Raw genomic sequence first — 21,002 nt, forward strand, 5'->3', positions numbered from 1 at the left:
ATTTTCAAAGTAAAACGGTCTCTGTTTGATGGACATCTACTCCTCTCGATGCCTCAGCAGAGCTCTAAACATCCTCAGACAGCTCACATCCTGGTTCCCAGCTGTTTGAACTGCACCTCTCTGGGAGATGCTATAGGTGTTTAAAACAAGAACAAACAGAATGAGGAACAGGTTCTTTGCTAAAGCCATCTCCACCCTGAACAGCCATATGTAACACCACATCACCCAATCTCCAATATTAATTTACATGCAATATACTATGTGCAATACTTACTAAGTGCAATATTCAATGCCTCACTGTCAACTTCTGCAACGTAACTTCTATTCACACATATTCTATCCGCAATACTTATTACGTGCAATATTAATCTGCAATATTCAAAGCCTTCACTGTCAACTGCTGCTACTTCAATTATTTGCACTGCCTGAACAAAGGACTATCTCATACATATTATATTTATTGAGAATTTATACTTTATTCTAGCAAGCCACTTTCAAGATTTTTTTTACTTGCTCTGCACTGTAAGGGGAGATGCTCCACAATTTCATTGTACAACTGCTATTCTATTCTATTCTATTCTATTCTATTCTATTCTATTCTATTCTATTCTATTCTATTCTATTCTATTCTATTCTATTCTATTCTATTCTATTCTATTCTATTCTATTCTATTCTATGTGGTGATAAGGTGGTGCCACAGTGGCTTAAAGACTAGCAGTACAATCGACATATTACCGTAAAATAAATGCTAACTGCCCGATTTTTTTGCTTTTAACCAAGAATCGAGACTGTTTAACGTCAATATATATTGAAGGGAAAAGGTACCATTCTCGCACACACCATATAATTGTTTGCATTAGTATAACACATTCATTTAACTATAGTTTAGGCAGACTCCACTCAGGGGCCTTGAACACAGTAAAGTGAATCACCTTATCGGCGCTCATGAGGGGGAAAAGGAAAAATGGTACCGTTTCTCGTAGGCTCCGTCTAACTGTTTGCATTACTCGAACACACGTAATATAATCAATCAGGGAATAGTATCATTTCTCATATTCACTGTAGGACTGCACTACTCTAACACACCTAATGTAAAATAAATAGCACACCATAGTTTAAAGAAACAGAATAGATACACAACACCATCTTATCACAAAAGCCCAAAACGTGTGCGCCACGAGCAAGATTGACGCACCAACTCTGGCAATCAGTCCTCCCGACAAATGAACAAGGACAAAGACCAGCGTGGTTTGTCCTAAAACAAGTAGTGCCAGCCCGGATAACAAAGTTGATAGCAGGTGCTTGTGACGTCAAGACCAGCGTCGGTCGCTGTGGCAACCATATCCCATCCACGCACGAACCTAAACAGCCTGAAACTGGCCAGAGAGGGATGATCCCAAAGCAGCGCCTGGACACACCTTCGGCCGGCCCACGGACTTAAAAAACACTGGACACTGAGATAAGACAGATTTTGCTGCTATTTTGAAGTAACACTACTCTTACTTGTTAGGTTTTTTAGGTTGTTAGCTGTAAACCTTTTTTGTACGTCATTTTTGGATAATGAGTTGAATTGAACAAAGAGTTAATGAATGCATCCAGTATGACTTAAAGTAAATGTTTAACAGCATACCCCATTCGTTAAGTTCATAGGTGATTATTAGGCTTTGGGCATGTGTGAATGAAGAATCCTCTGCTTGATCATTCAGGAAATCCCTCAGATCTGTAGCTGACAGGACACATCCATTGGAAGAATAGTGCATAAAGACGGCATCCAGCTCAGGTCTCCGCAACAATTCTCTGCAGAAGAGTTCAATTTCCTTATGTTCCAATCGGCCATCGGCTGAGTGGTCACATTTCTGTCCAAAAATCATATGAGAGTAAGATACAATATTCAACTCTTAATGTTTGTCTTAATAAATAAACAATAATGGGTAGATTACACACCTGGAAAAGTTCACGAGCATATTGGTCATTCAGGTCAATATTGATCATTTGAAGCAATAACTGCACTTCATCATAGCTCATCTTATCATCATGATTCTGATCAGCCCGACTCAGGTAAGCCTGGATCCAGGTACAATATGGATGATCAAGGAAGTTGTAACAGTCTAGAAACCACATTTTTCACACAGGGGATGATAGCATTCAAAAAAACATTTAGAACTTATGCAACTTTTAATGCCACTTCAAACAGATTTAATGCCCATACCTTGGGTTGCCAACCATCCCTTCAAAAACGGAATCGTCCCGTATTAAGAATCAAAACTATTTGACACACAATTTGACACAAAAACAACATTTGTTCATAGATAAGCCGCATTGGACTATAAGCCGCAGCTGTACTTACTGTATTATGGGATATTTGCCGGTACACCAAAAGAGATTAACCGGTAACACTTTTTTTGACAACGGCATCAAGCGACTGTCATAAGAACAAATGAGCCCCCATGAAGCTTTGAACCAATTGGCTGCAAAGCTTCATTGTTTTAAGAAGCTTCATTATGCCATCACTGCTCCCTTGGGCGAGTCAGTCAACCTCTGCTGCCATCTGCTGTCAACACTGTTGTCCAACATGCCTCCTAGCATGCATTGTAGCACTACAGATGTAAAAAAAAAAATCTAAATTCATTTCTTCAGTTACTGTTCCAGTTTTTAATTAATTGCTAGTTATGGTATTTGGTAACACTTTATTTAACAGTGGCGCCATTAGAATGTAATTAGACAATCACAATTATGACATGACACTGTCATGAGCATTAATGAATGCTTATAAAAGACGTCATTTAGTGTTATCCGGCAAATTAACTCACTTTTGAATGGATGTAAAAGATCCGAGATGGACATAAATTGAGTTAGTGACATAATTTGCCAGATGACACTTAATGACATCTGTCATAAGCATTCAGTAATGCCCATGATAATGCCATGTAATAATTATGACAGTCTTATGACAGCGCTGTCAAATAAAGTGTAACCTATTAACCCAAATAAATCAACAAATAAGCCGCACTGGACTATAAGACTCAGGATTCAAAATGAAGGATAAAAGGGCCTTATAGTCCGAAAATTACGGTACACATCCCATATTAAGTTTTCAACGGACGCTCTTTGTACCATATTATCATGAAACCCGAAAATAGTGTCACATTTGCAGAACGAGCGAATACTGGTATGGTGCTTTACAAGAATATGCGGGGAAACGCCTTCCCCGCCTCTCCTACTTTTTGAGCAATGAGCTGATGGAACAATGACAATAAGAAATCTCACTCATCTCATTGGTCGAGGCTGTCGCTTGCCATGATGATAACTGTAGACAACATAAGAGTCTGGGAGATAAGAGGTTTCAGTGACACTTGAGAAAAAAGCATGTTCAAAATGATCATTTGTCTTCTTGTTCGTCTCTGTGTCACTTATTGTATCATATTTTTGTGTTCTATTTCATTTGTATTTCCACATTATATTTGAAGAGATCATTTGAAAAAATGTTATTGCTGAGGGGACAGCAAAAACAAAATGAATACCTCCAAGTTTGTTTTCACTTTTTAAAAAAGTGAAAACAAACTGAGTGTTCTGAATGACTTTTAGAATGTCCAAAGAATTGTGTGAATAATAGAAAATCTCCCCTAAAAATAATCAACAGACAATAAGTGTGAGTACTTTGAATGTATAATTTATGGTTTGGGGTTTTATGGCTTTTGAATTTTACAGGACAGATAATTGCACATTTTGTATACCAAATTTCGATGGTTTATGTACATATTGACCATAAGAACCTGAACAGATCCCACACTTATATAAGGATATTGATCAAGTTTCTCCTTTTGGGTCATATTGTCAATCCTTTCTTGCAGTGTCTGGATGCCACGAGTCCAATGAAAAGCATCCTCGTGGCTCTGGCAGAGAAGATCCAGATTCTTTCGTGGACCTTTGAAGACCACCGTCAAACACCGTCCTTCAGGATCTGCACCGATGATCTGCCGCAATGTCTCTGAATGACAGCCCGCACATACGCACTCCACCTCTGCAATAGAAACTATTTGGTTGCGGGAGATGAAGAAAGAAGAAAGAAAATCTTTAAGCATTCATTTTTAAAATCTGTAACAGATATACTACACCAATTCATTTGATATCTTTGCTTTTATCACGGAAAATATTCTCGGATCAAATATAGTAACCCCAATGTTTGCCACCATTGTGTAGAAACAGCACAAAAACAGTTAATAATGGAGCAGTTCGCGTTTCACAGATTCAGTGCATCGCGAGGTTTTAAAAACTATTATTACTATTATTTATTTTATTTTATTTTATTTTTTTAAATAAAATGCATTATTTCATTTTGAGGTGTGACAGAGAATGTTTCGCAGCAAGGCATACATGACTCAGGCCTTTGTACATACACTCGGGCACTCATCCAAGAACGATGATTGGCGCTACACATGAGAACACAAATGAGAACCATCCAAGTCGCAAGTTATTTGACTCTGACATTTGGTGATGTAAGGTGTTTTGGCGCGACTGTTAAACTTTGGTCTGAACTCAGCATATCTTTACTGCAGTGTGGGGGTCTCTCCTTTCTCCGTTGATGTTAAAGTGCGTACGACAGGAGAAAAAAAGTGTTAAATAGGATTATTATGTGAATTAGAATCATATTTTCAGACGATTCGACTATATACAACAATTTAGCAAAGCGCAGAGGACGATAAATTAGTCTTTTAATCTGCCAGTTAGCCACGCCTACCATTATAGGGCTCTAGCGTCCCCAACAGGTGGATGACGTCAGCGGAGTCACGATTTCATCTGATTTCGTATGCAGCCCATTGAGGGGGAATTATTCACAACGAGGAAAACGCGACAAAGAGAGCCACAAAATGTCATTGTTTCAGTCTCTCAACTCCAATATTTTTACAGGATATTCTTTTTATCCAAGTATTTTTCCCCAATAGCTAAATAAATGGCTTGAGAAGGACCAGTCAGCCCGTTGAAGGGGACTTATTCAGAAGGAGGAAAACGTGACGAAGAGAGCCGCAAAATGTCATTGTTTCAGTCTCTCTACTCCAAAATTTTTACAGGATATTATTTTTATCCAAGTATTTTTCACCAATAGCTAAATAAATGGCATGGTCATGACAAATAACAGTCTTGTGCTAAATGGAATATGACATTTAAAAAATGCATTTATTCAAGACGACATGGCAAAATTACTCCATAATGGTCAAAACTGTCGACTTCACCTCTACTGTCGCACCTCCCGAACGATATTTTATGCCACCTAAATCGGGCTTATGTCATTTCCCTTCCCCGGCTTTGGAAAATGTAAACAAACCAAGAGGCGTGACAGCTAGCCGCAATGCTAACCCGAACCGAGTGATGTTTCAAAGGGTTCGAAGCGGAAAATCACACATAACTTGCCCGGTTCATTTCACATGATGACTGGGTTGTCGATTGTCAATTTACAGCTCATTCTCCTGCTACTACGGACAGGAGAGCTCGCCGGGGACGGAGCTGGATAATGACCGCCGAACAAACCGACCGATGTTGGAGAAGCAGGTAGCTGCCAAATAGTCAACACGAATATGGCAAAATAATGCTTTACTACACGGCGAAGTTGTAAAAACAACGAGAGACTCAGTGGAGGAGGGCGGCTGCAGTTGTTGTGCAGCTAACATATGCAGCTAATGTGTATGAGGAGAGCTTTTTACGGTACATGCCCATCCATGATCAAACGTAAGTAGTCCTTTTTTAAAGAAAGTTTGTAGTGTTTACTTTGTAATCACTCTATTCGCGGCTATTTTTAACTCAAAGTTGCAATATCTGATCGGTTGGAAAATTTGACAGAACACCGGGCAAGAGGGGATTAAGCCAAGTATAGTGCTCTCCCGGTGGGGGGATGTGCGACAAGCTGCCGGTCGTCGGCCGAGGGGACAAAGAGCATGTCAGCCACAAAATGCAAGCCACCTACATATTAAAATGATCCCAGTATTTGACATACAAAACACGATGTTTACTCACTTCCTCGTAAGTCCCATAGTCCCACAGTAGTAGGGCTTGTTTTGGCCAATATCCACCGGTGAATGGTAACCTTTTGAAACCCCAAAAAGGCGCACACGCCTCTCCCTCGTTACAGCAAGATTTTTCTGCAGCCGTTTGGCTGGCGTGATGCGAAAAATAAACATATTAATCCGCAAAATCAGCTGAATCCTTAGTCCTTCTCATACAACAGTACGGCTTTATAGTGAAGAGAACTCCTTCCTCCGTACACGTCACAGCGCCATCTTTCTCAACTGTTGCTGGAAGTCACTCATTTTCATGGCGCGTGATTAAAAAAACTAAATAAATATAGCGATCGCTTCCACACACATCCAGGCGGTCCATTCCATTCAGAAGCATAAAATACCGCGTGAATTATGTAATGTAATGTAATTATGTAAACATGCTTTTTCATGTCACAGGCACTTTAAGATTCGTTTCCATGGTAATTGCCATTTTTTGGCTAAACCTAGAAGGCCCAGTTTTCTTCTTTGGGGCCATCATGTGAAAAAAAGGAGGGCGAAAAAGGCTAAGGTACTCCCGGCGCACGAACAAAGAGGTCAAAACTTCCTAGCTTGAGGACATCCCTGTAGTGTTTACCCGCCTTACACTATCCTGAGTAAGTGATTAAGACCTAACATTTCAGCTGTTAAGTAACTATAGAGCAGGAGTTCTGAGACCACAAGAGACTGCATGTCCTATAATCTCAATGTTTTAACTTTTTGAGATCAGCTGACACTGAATGTTTTAAGTACAACTCTTGGAGTCTATAATAAAGCCTACGCCTTTTTCTCTCTCAGACAGCAATGGAGCAATCCTGCGTAAGAACAAAAATAGACACAGCAAGCTAAATTTAAGGGATTCACAGGGCCTATTCAAGTGTATAAACCCTTTGGAAAGATCAGGATGAAAATGACCTTTACTATTACAATGTAACATTTGTTTTGAACACTACAAGTGGACGTCTTCCTCTGAGCCTGGAGGGGTCCAGCATTAGGTTATCAGGAAGAGTTATACTTCTGAGATCCCACTTAGGGTGTCTCATCACACTTTATAAGCTCTCTGTTGTGCATGAACATGTTCAATGAAGGATCCCTCATGACCATGTTCATATTTTGGCCAAACTTGAATTAAATGCATCATATTTCTGTCTCTTGAATGTTACTGTGAACGCGCTCATTTGAGCGGTTGTGAGCGGCATTAATAACCTCTTTCATGAGTTTAGAATTAGAGCCTTTCCAACAAAACTGCAATTAAATCCTAGACTAAAAATAAACGATAAAAAACAAGTATTAACAGCGGAAGGCTATCCAACCTGGCAACCCAACCTGCCTGTCACGGCTGTGTTCTTTTAGCAAATACAGCAGCATGGACAGAGGCGACAACAGCTCTCATAACCCATTGCTTTTATGGCAACGAATAAGCATTCTTTTTCATTCCGTTGGACTCTCAATAATATCCAAATGTGCTAAATAAAAAAGTTACAAAATAAACATACACGTGCAACATAAATATGGCCAAATGCTTAATGGCAAGGGGAAGACATTAATGGTGCGAGAGCGGTCCAGTTGAGCACAGCCACATGTAGGGATGGGGCTTGAGAACCGTATCCTATAGAGCAGTGGTGTCCAAACTATTCCACATAGGGCCGCAGTGGGTGCGGGTTTTTGTTCAAACCCACCATGAGGACAACCTTTCACAAATCTGGTGTCTCACAAGTGTAATCAATTGATTGCAGTCAGGTGCTGCTTGTTTTAGCACAAACTTCATTGGTTAAACGCTCTGTGCTCGATTGGTAGGATCAAAAACCAGGACCCACAGCGGCCCTTGAGGACAGGTTTGGGCACCCATGCTATAGAGAATCGGTCCCGTGCGTTTAATTCCATGGAATCGTTTGGCAGTTTATCTAATGATTCTCTTATAGATTCCAACCAGCACGTAATCCAACCAGCTTTATTTACATCATGTAATTTACGCATGTTACACACGCTCGATTCAGCAAGTATGACAATGTGATTATTCAAAAGGGACCATTCACCAAGTATAATCTGAAGAGTGGTCGCCGAGTGACTGCATTGATTTATATATCCAGGTCATTATTAATGAGACTACTTAAAGAAAAGGTGATTTTTTTCCCCCAAAAGTCTATCATTGGGTCTATCGTATTCCTTGTCATATACTCGAAGAAAAACATAACATATATGCATCTAAAATAATCCTAAACGATTTAATTAGTAATTTTAATACCCATTTCGGTAGGAAGTCCACCAATCAGTGGTTTTTCCTGAATAATTTGAATTTGGTGGGTCGTAGGGCCAATCTGACTACTGATTTCCCACAAAAATATATACAGTACCTCCGCATCCGATGGTAGTATTTTGTGTTGCTACGACTAACGGAAGTGGGTGTTCCAAATTACGTCCCGAAATGCACCTGACGACTACAGCCAATCAGTGTATTTTGGCCCGTAATTCGAGATAAGATGGTTCCATTGGTCCCTAACCACTTTTATTCTACTCAGTATCAAAAGGCCTTTCCATAAAGTACCCCAACTATATCTAGGAAGTTAACAAATCCAAGTTAACGGAGGATTGTGCTAAAATTCCTCTTATATTACACCAACCAAATTATAAACTTGTCAATATTTGGGACAACAAAAGAGATACTCTGCCCTTGCTGTCTGGACTAGCTGAACACTTTCTGTGTGTGCAAGCTTTCTCCACACCATCTGAGACGGTTTTCTCCACTGCTGGAGACACCATAAGTCCAGAAAGATCACGCATCCTACCTGAAAAAGCTGACATGCTTATTTTTCTGCAAAAGAATAGGTAATTTAGCACATCTGCATGACGCAATGTTCTGTTGTATTTAACAGTATTTATCTTTTTTTATTATTATTTTTGAGTGCTATCAGCTCATATGTCCTTTTAAAAAGGAGGATTTTTTATTTCTATTAGAAAAATGTTTCAGTAAAATGTTACACATTCTTATCTATTTGCCACAGTTACATTTTGCCACAGTTAACATGGAGGCTTTGGGCCTCTTTTGACCTTATTGTGAGTCTGTAAGGTTGTGACTTCAGATTAAACAAACCAGATGCCAAACAAAATGTTTTTCTTTTTCCCGAACTTAGAATCGATAAGAGAATTGATAAAGAATCGAATCGTTAAGCAACATCGATACTGGAATCGGAATCGTAAAAATCCTATGAAATCCTATCCCTAGCCACATGGAGGAGAACTTTTTTCATGTGTGTGTGTGTGTGTGTGTGTCCATGACCAAATATAAGTAAATATGGCTCTGTTTATAAAAAGTGTTTGTTGTTTACTTTGGAATCGCTGCATTTGCGGCCGTTTGTAACGTTACACCTATGCACAGAACCGCAAAGTTGCTATTTCTGATGCGGTGCAAAATCTGGCCATAGACTTATAATATTAACGGGACACGGGGCCGATCAATAGGGGGCCTATCGCTGTCAAAGTTGAATCTGAAACAAAACATTCCTTCATTCGTCTTTTGTCCCACTTATCTTCAGGAGGGTTGTGGGGGTGCTGGAGCCTATCCCAGCTAACTATGGGCAGGATCAGGTACACCCTGAAATGATTGCCAGCCAATCGCAGGGCACATACTGACAAATGACCTTTCTTACTCACAATCACAGAATTTGGAGCAACCAAACAGCTGAGCATGCATGTTTTTGGTACGTGTAAGGAAACTGGGGTACCCGGAGAAAACCTATGTGAGCATGTGTAGAATATGGTCAGGAAGGTCAGAGATTGAACCCTGTCAGAACTGCGAGGCAGACTGTGCTTCCTAAAATAAAACAGTTAAAATGAAACTTAAATTCATTTTTTTTAGTATTATTTGTTTCATTGATGTCTTTTATAACTGTGGGAACATACACTTATTTAGCCAAGTGAAAGATGACATTTTGGAAAAATGGCTTATTACTTGAGAAAAACAACATTTAAATTTTGACCTGCGGTGCGAAGATAATATGGGCTGGTTAGTCTGTAGTTTACAGTTTTGCATTGTAAATCAATTCTGTAAGATTATTATTCGTGGAGATGCTTTGCAAAGCAAAGCTTCCCGCATATACCTTGCCCACACTCTTTGACCGATTTATAATGTTCTTTAAATTCAGACAGTAAGTCATAACAGGGCAGTCATTGGCTGCCAATGACAGGGCTAGACATCCAATCCATGTTGACTGAGAGGGGCGAATGGGGCCGTCAATGGCAACCAATAAGTTAACAAATAAGTGACCTAAAAATGTCCCAAAATTAAAAGTACGTTATTGAAAATTTACAGATAGTGAGAGCAAAGCATCCCCTCGCAATTTCTCCAGAAATTGCATTTTCTAGATATTATTTATGTTTACTTTAAGAATACTGGATGATTGGCCTTACACTCAATCAACATTTTTTATTTTCATTGAATTAAGCCTGAACGATATATCGTTTAAACATCGCCATCGCGATGTCCGCATGCGCAATAGTCCCATCGCAAGGACGTGCGATAGTTTTTTTTTTTTATCCCAAAAATTTCATGCGCTCGTATAACCGCCCTACCTCCCTCTCCCAGCTCTTTGTTCCTTAGTCACTGTGGCACTCGCTTAATAAAGTTAACGATGTGGACAGATTGTTGTCTTTGATTTTGCCAGAGAAGCCGACTTCACATGCGCCTCCATACGTCAATCATCGTTTAACTTGTTAAATAGTTGCTGCGCAAGGACACGCGCACTGGAATGAATGTGTGTGTGTTGGGACGTTCGAGGCGGCTGGACATGTTATGTCGTGGCAATAAACGCTAGAAGTGATCTTGAGAAGTTTGTAATTTCTACATGTCCCTCCAGGAATCACAGCCAAGGTTGGTAAACAGAAGCATTTAATAAGGCCAAGCATTTATCTACTACAGTACTTTATTCTTGTTTAAAAATGATTCGGTGGGACTGTAATGTTTAAAACTGATCATGATTATTACATTTGAAGTGCTTAAAAACCATTTATTAAAAATATATAATAATATATAATATATGTGCATTTTTTTTAATCATACTTTGGGAAGAAAGTGAAAAAAACGTCTTATATGTACCTCTTTCCAATGCTAAATCTGAATAAATACATGGAACACACAGCCCAAAAATATTTTTTGGGAGGGGAGGGGGGGGGGGGGTTGGGTGGTGCGCTACTTTGCAGTTTTCACTTATCACTTTCTGGTCCCCACTCAACGCGAAAAACGAGGGATCACTGTACATTGTGGTCACGTTGAATCATCCAAAGTCTTTCCAAACACCTATTCAAGTCATCTAGTGGAAATTTCTGGAGAAAGTATATATATATCGCAATATAATATCATAATATATTGCAAACCCCCCAAAAATCGCAACAATAGTTTTTTCCAATATTGTTCAGGCCTACATTGAATATATTGTAAAAATGCATAATACTTACAGGATTGTCGCGCCTTGGCTCGACTGAAAGTTTTGCGGGACTGGCACCATATTGTGACGCCGTCTTCGAGCAGCTTCAGGGTACGTCGCTTTTGCCAATGAGGTGATCGGATCTTTACAAAGGAATGATTCATTGATTAGTTCTTATTTCTGTTATGTCCGGCTACCTCTTGCAGAATCCATCATCATAGTGGTGGCAGACAATAAACCAAATTACACACCTGTTGACAAGCTAGGTGTGCACATTTGGCGGGTTACCTTTATATCACAGTGAATTAAGCACAGAAACAGAAACCCACTCAGTCACATCACCCAATGGCATTTTGTTTTCCAATTATAGTCTATTATATACATTTAAAACACATATTATTGGAATGTTTTCCAATGCCAAAGTTCCTACAACAAACTAGTGAAATTTGATCAAATTGCAAAAAAAAAAAAAAAAAAAAAGGTAAATTGATGTACAGTAAATGTAGTCTATTTGTCTGTCCCCTTTAGAGAGATTCAACATCAAAAACATCCTAGTGGTTATGTTTTTTTTTTTTTTCTTGTTATAATATGTAGGCAGCACAGTGGCAGAGTGGTTAGCACGTCTGCCTCACAGTTCTGATATCAAGGGTTCAATCCGGGCTCCGGCTTTCCTGTGTGGAGTTTGCATGTTCTCTCTGTGCCTACGTGGGTTTTCTCCGGGGAACATCGGTGTACCCCGCCTACTGCCCATTGTTAGCTGGGATTGGCTACTGCACCTCGGTGACCTTCGTGAGGATAAGCGGCTCGGAAAATGAATGAATAATAATATCTAAGTAGTACACTATAGGAGCAAGTAGGGTGTCTTATGCAAGGGAGGATTAGTGCCTCCTGTTATCCAGGTGACCATAGAAGTTGGTCACGTGACCACATTTTTTAGGGGGAGGGAAAGTCATCAAACTCATCTTGCAAAGAAGCCAGACAAATGGCTAGAGAGTTAAGCCTGAGTTATGCTCCTGCGTTGCGGTGACGGTGAAGTTACTACGGCATCAATGAGCACTCGATAGTTCTGCGGTGAGGGAACGCGTTGCTCTGTAATTCACCGCCATGCCACTAGAGGGGTGTGGCGTTGTGTTTGTATGGTTTTGGAGCACGCTTGTCGACTTCCTCTAGTTTAACAGAGAAAAAATATACAATGCAAGATGGAACGCTTGAATGTGGATCTTCAGCTAATCAACACTGAATAAATGTTGATCATACAAATGTTGAGCCACAGGCGACGCAGAAGACGGTTTCGAGGCGGTCTGTCCAACTTTTGATGCCGCACAGAGAGTTCTAGCGTCGGGTGGAAAACAGCAAGCTGTGGCGGCTAGCTTCAAACTGGCGTTGAGCACTGCGTCCAGCGTTTTGTCCGAGGTCTGCAAAGCCCTCCGGCCTGATTTGTTTGCCGTGTCCTACAACCAGCCAGTGGGAAGCCATAGCAGATTTCTGGTGGCTATGGAACCTCCCAAACTGCGTTGGAAGCCTTCTTGTTAACGTTATCATAAAAGCACCGAAGCACTCTCAATCGGTGATGATGTATCGAGTGTGAAATGTCTTTTGTTGAAAATTAAACATTAAAACAACTCTTTTGACACCACAAATGTGCTTTATTCTTCATATACTTGAAGTGTGACATGTGAATAAGTCACAGACTCACAGCAAACATATGTACACAATAAATGATGAATTGCACCAACCAAAAACACGACACAAAATGATAAACAGCTGGCAGCTTTTGGCCGACTGGGGTCACCTCTTCGTGTGGCCATTTGATTCCGAACACACACATATTTGTCTCGGTGGTTCTTCCATTTTTTTATTCAATCGCTGGCTGACCTCCAGCCGCGTATTTTCAGCAATCTCCTCCCACGAACAGCTTGCCATTCGGCAATCTTAATAATGTCTTCACGAGACATTTTAGAAGTTGTCGTACTTGCTCTTCGTTGATACTCTGTCGGCTTGGTCAATTCTTGCGTGTAGAAAATTAAGGTTTGACAATGGCGGTGATTTCGCGCTGAACTGGAAACAACATTCTGAGCGGACCAATCACAGTCCAATTCTAACACGTCACACGCGTTGACGCGACGCGAAGCCAGAAAATTCTGGAGGTGCACGTCAGGCTGCGGCGGAGAGTCCGAAATCGGGTCTTCCTTGACGGCGCAGGTCTGACGCGGAAGCATAACTCGGCCTTTAAGTACTATTACTGTAAAGGAGCAATATGAAAAATTGGTGACTCAAAATGGTACTGCAACCACAATCCATATACAGGTAGTCCCCAGCTTACGACGTACCTGACTTAAGTGATTTCCACTTTACGACGCTGGAGTCTCCTTTGCCATTTTGTCTCCAGTAGTTTTCTTTTTTTTTTTTTTTTTTTAAAATAATATTGCCTTTTTTATGCATGCTTTTTTTTCGGTGCAGGAAGTATAAAGCAGGAAGTCCTTCCACACGCGAGTAAGAGCGCATGTACACACATACGATATCTCGTTATTCTGTAAAAATGCTATATAATTCCTATCCATTTACCATTTACTACAGACAATGGTAATGTAAGTGCAACAGTGTCAATGCCATGGAAAGTCAATTACTTGGACTGAATTCAAATCTGAAAACTTGTTTGTGTATAGGTATGTGTGTGACACCTGAACATACCTTGACCATATTGGAACCCTTTAACATCCACTGGACATCGTCATCATCCTGCAGTCCTGTTAGAAAAGAAGAGCAGCATTTGATAAGGAAAGGAAACAGACATAATTCTACTGCATTAAGTATCAGTCTCTACTTTTCAGTTAGTTACTGCAAGTTTGAATCCCTAACCCTAGCCCATCTAACCACAGTCACCATCTGTTCAACTTGTTGCCCTGCAGTCGATGTTACAGAGACACTTTCTTCCCAGGAGCAAACAGTGCTTTGAACTAGGGATGTCCTGATGCTGATTTTTTTTTTTTTTTTTTTTTACAAATGATATGATAAGATTTTTCAAGATGTTTTGCCAAAACCTGATCTGATACCCAAATTTTTAACCCACTAAAATTTTTTTTAAAAATAAAAAAATGCCAGTAAATGACAACTCATATTTTTTGTATTAAAGTGGTTCCTGCTGGTTCCTCCTCAAGGATTCGTCCGTTTACAAATGTTACATGATGCTCTTTTACTATCATTAGTTTCTAAAGAGAAGTAGTCCCACACAGCGGACATTTTTGTCTTTTGGTTTGAGTTAGAGCATCCAAAAATCACAATGGTGCTAAAAAACGTAAATACTGCATCGGATCCAGTCTTGTGACCAAATCTGACACTGTCTGATGTTCCCAAAATAGCTGTATTGGGCGCCGATCGGAACATCACTACTTTGAACACAAGAAAACCAAAACACTAGAAAAGAAAATCAGTGCAAATACGAATATCTGTGACTTCACTTAAAAAAAAATACAAAAGTGTTAGTTGGTTATGCCAGGGGTCGGCAACCCAAAATGTTGAAAGAGCCATATTGGAGCAAAAAAATGAAAAACAAATATGTCTGGAGCCACAAAAAATTAAAAACTTTAAATAAGCCTAATAATGAAGGCAACGCATGCTGTATATATCTGTATTAACTATATTAGCCTACTAACAAAATAACTAAGTTGGCTAAAAATACAGTGCCTTGCAAAAGTATTCGGCCCCCTTGAACCTTGCAACCTTCCGCCACATTTCAGGCTTCAAACATAAAGATATAAAATTTTAATTTTTTGTCAAGAACCAACAACAAGTGGGACACAATCGTGAAGTGGAACAAAATTTATTGGATAATTTAAACTTTTTTAACAAATAAAAAACTGAAAAGTGGAGCGTGCAATATTATTCGGCCCCCTTGCGTTAATACTTTGTAGCGCCACCATTTGCTCCAATTACAGCTGCAAGTCGCTTGGGGTATGTTTCTATCAGTTTTGCACATCAAGAGACTGACATTCTTGCCCATTCTTCCTTGCAAAACAGCTCAAGCTCAGTGAGGTTGGATGGAGAGTGTTTGTGAACAGCAGTCTTCAGCTCTTTCCACAGATTCTCGATTGGATTCAGGTCTGGACTTTGACTTGGCCATTCTAACACCTGGATACGTTTATTTTCGAACCATTCCATTGTAGATTTGGCTTTATGTTTTGGATCATTGTCCTGTTGGAAGATAAATCTCCGTCCCAGTCTCAGGTCTTGTGCAGATACCAACAGGTTTTCTTCCAGAATGTTCCTGTATTTGGCTGCATCCATCTTCCCGTCAATTTTAACCATCTTCCCTGTCCCTGCTGAAGAAAAGCAGGCCCAAACCATGATGCTGCCACCACCATGTTTGACTGTGGGGATGGTGTGTTCAGGGTGATGAGCTGTGTTGCTTTTACGCCAAACATATCGTTTTGCATTGTGGCCAAAAAGTTCAATTTTGGTTTCATCTGACCAGAGCACCTTCTTCCACATGTTTGGTGTGTCTCCAGGTGGCTTGTGGCAAACTTTAAACGAGACTTTTTATGGATATCTTTGAGAAATGGCTTTCTTCTTGCCACTCTTCCATAAAGGCCAGATTTGTGCAGTGTACGACTGATTGTTGTCCTATGGACAAACTCTCCCACCTCAGCTGTAGATCTCTGCAGTTCATCCAGAGTGATCATGGGCCTCTTGGCTGCATCTCTGATCAGTTTTCTCCTTGTTTGAGAAGAAAGTTTGGAAGGACGGCCGGGTCTTGGTAGATTTGCAGTGGTCTGATGCTCCTTCCATTTCAATATGATGGCTTGCACAGTGCTCCTTGAGATGTTTAAAGCTTGGGAAATCTTTTTGTATCCAAATCCGGCTTTCAACTTCTCCACAACAGTATCTCGGACCTGCCTGGTGTGTTCCTTGGTTTTCATAATGCTCTCTGCACTTTAAACAGAACCCTGAGACGATCACAGAGCAGGTGCATTTATCCGGAGACTTGATTACACACAGGTGGATTCTATTTATCATCATCGGTCATTTAGGACAACACTGGATCATTCAGAGATCCTCACTGAACTTCTGGAGTGAGTTTGCTGCACTGAAAGTAAAGGGGCCGAATAATATTGCACGCCCCACTTTTCAGTTTTTTATTTGTTAAAAAAGTTTAAATTATCCAATAAATGTTGTTCCACTTCACGATTGTGTCCCACTTGTTGTTGATTCTTGACAAAAAAATTAAATTTCATATCTTTATGTTTGAAGCCTGAAATGTGGCGAAAGGTTGCAAGATTCAAGGGGGCCGAATACTTTTGCAAGGCACTGTACATTATGTGCCTTCATGATTTTATGTAATTTTCCCTGCAGTGCATCCAACGCACCACGTGACTACTCTGTTGTATGATGCTACCTCAACTTTAATTTCATTACAATATTAATGACTTGTTTCATTGCTTTTATGAAATTATAGAAATGCAATAAAGAAATCGTATTTTTGATGTCATTTTTAATTCGAGGTGTCAAAAAACAACAAAATGGAACTTGCATAATATGCCCCTTATCTAGGCATGTCTTATTTATTTATTTTTTTTATTACCTCAGTTTTGTTTTGAAGTCTGCAAACACGTGTTCTGATATGGTGATGAATGTCTCCATCATGTACTCACCATCTGTGAATGGTTTTCCACGCATTATTATCTCCCGGTGTAGGTACACTATCCACTCGCCCTCAGTATCCCCTCGGGGGGCTTGCGCTTGACAGTGATGTTTCATTATTCTCGCTATATGATTGGCCTTAGAGTCTAAACGCTCTCCAATAAAATGCCTGTTTAAAAATGGTCCGGTTGTTCTTGAATGCGTTTGCTTAAAAGTGCCTATTTAAAAATGCGTATGTAAAACGACTGATGATATCACACACAGAGAGTGCTATTAACAAATGTTAAAGCTACATAAAAGAGCAAACGTGTGCGCAGACATCTGTCACTCTCGAATGTGGGCCTTTCAGCCCTTGGGACATTTTGAGGAGAGAGTCCAGATGCTGCATTCTCCTGTCTTTAAGTAGTGGACAATTTCCTCATATAAATCGTCCATGGTTACAGAAAAAAAGAACTCAACATTTGTGCAAGCGTTGCTGTGACCCGACGTTTCATTTTGAAATATGCATTTCAACTCTTCGGCCAATCATATGGGGAGAATAATGGAACATCACGAACTGTCAAGCGCAGTCAAGCGTGTGTCGCAGGCTATGATGCAAATCTTCATTGACAGAAATGATGAAATTTAATATTTATTCATACATTTTTACAGTCACTTTTTGTTTTCCTACAGAAACCATATCAAAACAAAAAATATATTTCCCTCAACCTTTTTTTCCATTTTCAAACATTTTTGAAAATGCTCCAGGGAGCCACTAGGGGGGCGCTAAATAGCCGTATGCGGCTCTCAAAACGTGTTGCCGACCCCTGCATAACACTCAAGGTTGCAGAAGAGGTGATTGTATGCGGTTTATACAACCGTGCAGGGTACAGAAAACTAAATCATTTCTGCTGAAAAACACAACTGTGAACTTTGTGACTATGTTTTCTCCTGGTTCTGGATGAGAGTGGTGATTTTTCTGAAACTGCGCAGCTCCGCATCTTCTAAATTAGGAAGTGATATCTTCATAGAATTATTTTAAATGATTTTTTCCGACATTATTACAATCAAACATCTTGAATAAAGTGACAATAGTAAGATCCGTCCATTCATTTTCAACACCACTTAGCCTTGTCAGGGTCACGGGGTGCTGGAGCTATCCCAGCTGACTTCGGACGACTATATCCTAAACTGGTCGCCAGTCAGTCGTAGGGCACAGAAAGAATCAACAATTCGCATTCACAATCACACCGCCACTGAGTGGAAATCAACCCGACACTGCTTGCGCCGCAATCAGGAAAATCAACCACGACACCATCAGGGACTGCTCAATGGTAAAAGTTCTGCAGAGATTGACCATTATCGCTGAATAAAAATAGCAGGTGATTAAAACTCATAATCTATGTTTTTTTTTTCTTAATCAATGACAGATGTTCAGTACTAAAACTAATTCAGTTCATGTTATTGTTGGTTTGGCCCTCGATAACAATTTATGAGTGCCTTGGGTTGAACTGTTTGCATATTGGGTGGAACTTGGATATGTATATGGTAATGCTATGTAGATGGTAACGCTTGAGCAACGCTATTTGCTTATTGTATTCTCTAACATTACCTCCAAATGCTTACCGCTAACCAATCATCATCTGCAACAGCTGGCGTTGGCTACTCATTGGATTTTGTGATGACTTTCTCGTACTTGTCCAATCTGTACTTTTTGTTTTAAGTGGTCCTGTACAAGCAGGCATTATTTAGCCGATTGCTGCACTTGAATGTCCATTGACCAATAGCTGAATAATTCAACACTTAGGACCGCACCCTCATTTGAATAACATTTCCTTCTGGGTGTTCACAATGACAATAAAAAAAATAAATATGCGCTTTTATTAATCGATTGATATTTAATTCAATTTAATATGTATTTTTGTATTTGCATTTTCACCTTTATTTATTTATTTCATTTTAATTTTGGCAGCTGTGGTCCTCCAGACATGTGGAATACACGCTGGAAAATAACCGCCCAGGTCGGACCTAAAGGGACCTGAAACTAAATGAAAGAGACATAGAAATAATAGGAGGGCAAGTTGGGAGGGGCAGTTTTAGCGGTTTTGAGTTGAAGCCACTTTAGAAGCTTGTAATAGCTCGCATGTGTGTTCACGGAGGTCCCAACATGCTAAACATGGAGGCATAGCAGTTGTGACCACTAAAGTGTAGGCTACTGAAGTTGATTACCCCTTGAGAAAATTATAGGCAGTACTATACGTTACAGTGAGAAAGAGATTCAATAAATTAACACACATGATAAAAAGAAAGATCATTTGTGCATTTACATATTTATTTGACAAGGAATATGCAATCCAACATACAAAGTTACATGGTTGCAGATGATGTGATGCATTTCAGAGTTCATGGCACATACTAAATCTTAACTCCAGTCCGTGTTTGGGCTTTTTGTGTACGTCTATCAAAAAATGTGTTTCACTCAAAAACATACCATGTAATTTAGTAATGAATACTGCATTCACGATGAAACTGCTTACTGTCCCACATAAAAAACAAAAATCAAATCAAATGCTTTATTTAAATAGCTTAGCATCATTAAGATTAAAACCTCTTTTCAAGGAGTTTTGTGGCTAAGAAATGCAGCAGAGCTAATTTACAACAAAAAGAGACATCCTTAAACCCAGATACTGTGCATGCATGGTCACAATGGGATACGCATTCCAGCAAGAAATCAAACATAAATGCATTGTCCAAAAGAACTGAATAAAAGAATGAGTACAGTTTTGTTTTTAAATCTATTTTTTTTTTAGGTGAAACCCATTTTTCAAGCCAAAAATGCCCAACAGATTCACTGTTGCTAAGTAAAATTTAAATTACTTTGCAGCCATTTAGCACGAGATTAATTATGTGTGCTGAACGCCGCAGAATCTGTTTATTATCATTTTTGCTCTTTTAGTAGTTTATTCATGTTTTTATTTTACTTTATTACTTCATTTTATTTTATTTTATCTAATTCTCAATACTGTGTGGGTCAATGCAACTACATTTCTTTCTGTATTCACTTGTGCGTACAAGAATGACAAAGTTTGTTTATATCTATCTATCTATCTATCTATCTATCTATCTATCTATCTATCTATCTATCTATCTATCTATCTATCTATCTATCTATCTATCTATCTATCTATCTATCTATCTATCTATCTATCTATCCCATTGAAAAATATATTAACTATAAAATATAGATTTTTGTCGCTTCTTACTGTGCTGCACGCACTAGCCTAATATTAAATGAAAATATGTATTTTCCTGCGTGCGCAATTTTTGCGGGTCAAACCCCATCTTCCATAAATGCAATTACACATGATTTAGATTCAAATTGTAATGTTTCATTGAAAATCATTGTTGTTGGCAACAACCTCTGTCTCCCGAGTTCCTTTAGACAAATAACGGTCTTGTTGGCAGATAAGCACTTACCATATCTGCACCGTGAGTTTATGATGAACATTGCACTAACCTAGACTCCTTAACGGATGGATGGCCTTGGAATCGGACGTCCCGTTCCCGTTCTTGCGCGCGGGGGCGGCTTTCCCTCTGTTTCTAAACATAATGTTAATGAGGAGGCTTGATTTTCTTTATCCCGCGTCCTTCCGTCACTGCTGTATACTTGATGCTTCCTTGCCGAGCACGTTTACTTTTTATCCTGGTGTAGAGGATGGATTCGGCATTGAACCAACCTTCCCAATGTTGACGTCATCTAAACACGATTGAACAAACCACTCATCGCTCTACATGTTTTATTTTTTTAACAGTCGATGTTCTGCATTCAATAATTGGCAAACGTTAGCGCACTGTAAACGTTACTTTCAAAATAAGATTTCAAAAATGACTCGAATGACCTACATATGACATATTAGGAAAAATAAATAGGCTGTT

At 39.5% G+C, this 21,002-nt stretch overlaps 1 protein-coding gene across 1 annotated transcript in view; it reads right to left on the reverse strand.

Annotated features, from left to right (window-relative positions):
* The window catches only part of LOC130909688 (1-phosphatidylinositol 4,5-bisphosphate phosphodiesterase delta-3-A-like), a 58,827-nt gene extending 37,950 nt beyond the window's left edge, over positions 1 to 20,877 (reverse strand). Inside the window, exons 1-6 of the mRNA XM_057826443.1 lie at positions 20,584 to 20,877; positions 14,142 to 14,197; positions 11,482 to 11,593; positions 3,806 to 4,034; positions 1,946 to 2,075; positions 1,632 to 1,857 (exon numbers count right to left, since the gene is read on the reverse strand). Of these exons, the coding sequence (XP_057682426.1) occupies positions 1,632 to 1,857; positions 1,946 to 2,075; positions 3,806 to 4,034; positions 11,482 to 11,593; positions 14,142 to 14,197; positions 20,584 to 20,674 (844 nt within the window). The 5' untranslated portion in view covers positions 20,675 to 20,877. The remainder of the gene's footprint in view (positions 1 to 1,631; positions 1,858 to 1,945; positions 2,076 to 3,805; positions 4,035 to 11,481; positions 11,594 to 14,141; positions 14,198 to 20,583) is intronic.
* Between the last annotated feature and the right edge of the window lie 125 nt (positions 20,878 to 21,002).

This window comes from Corythoichthys intestinalis, chromosome 21, assembly GCF_030265065.1.
Source record: "Corythoichthys intestinalis isolate RoL2023-P3 chromosome 21, ASM3026506v1, whole genome shotgun sequence".
NCBI lineage: Eukaryota > Metazoa > Chordata > Actinopteri > Syngnathiformes > Syngnathidae > Corythoichthys > Corythoichthys intestinalis.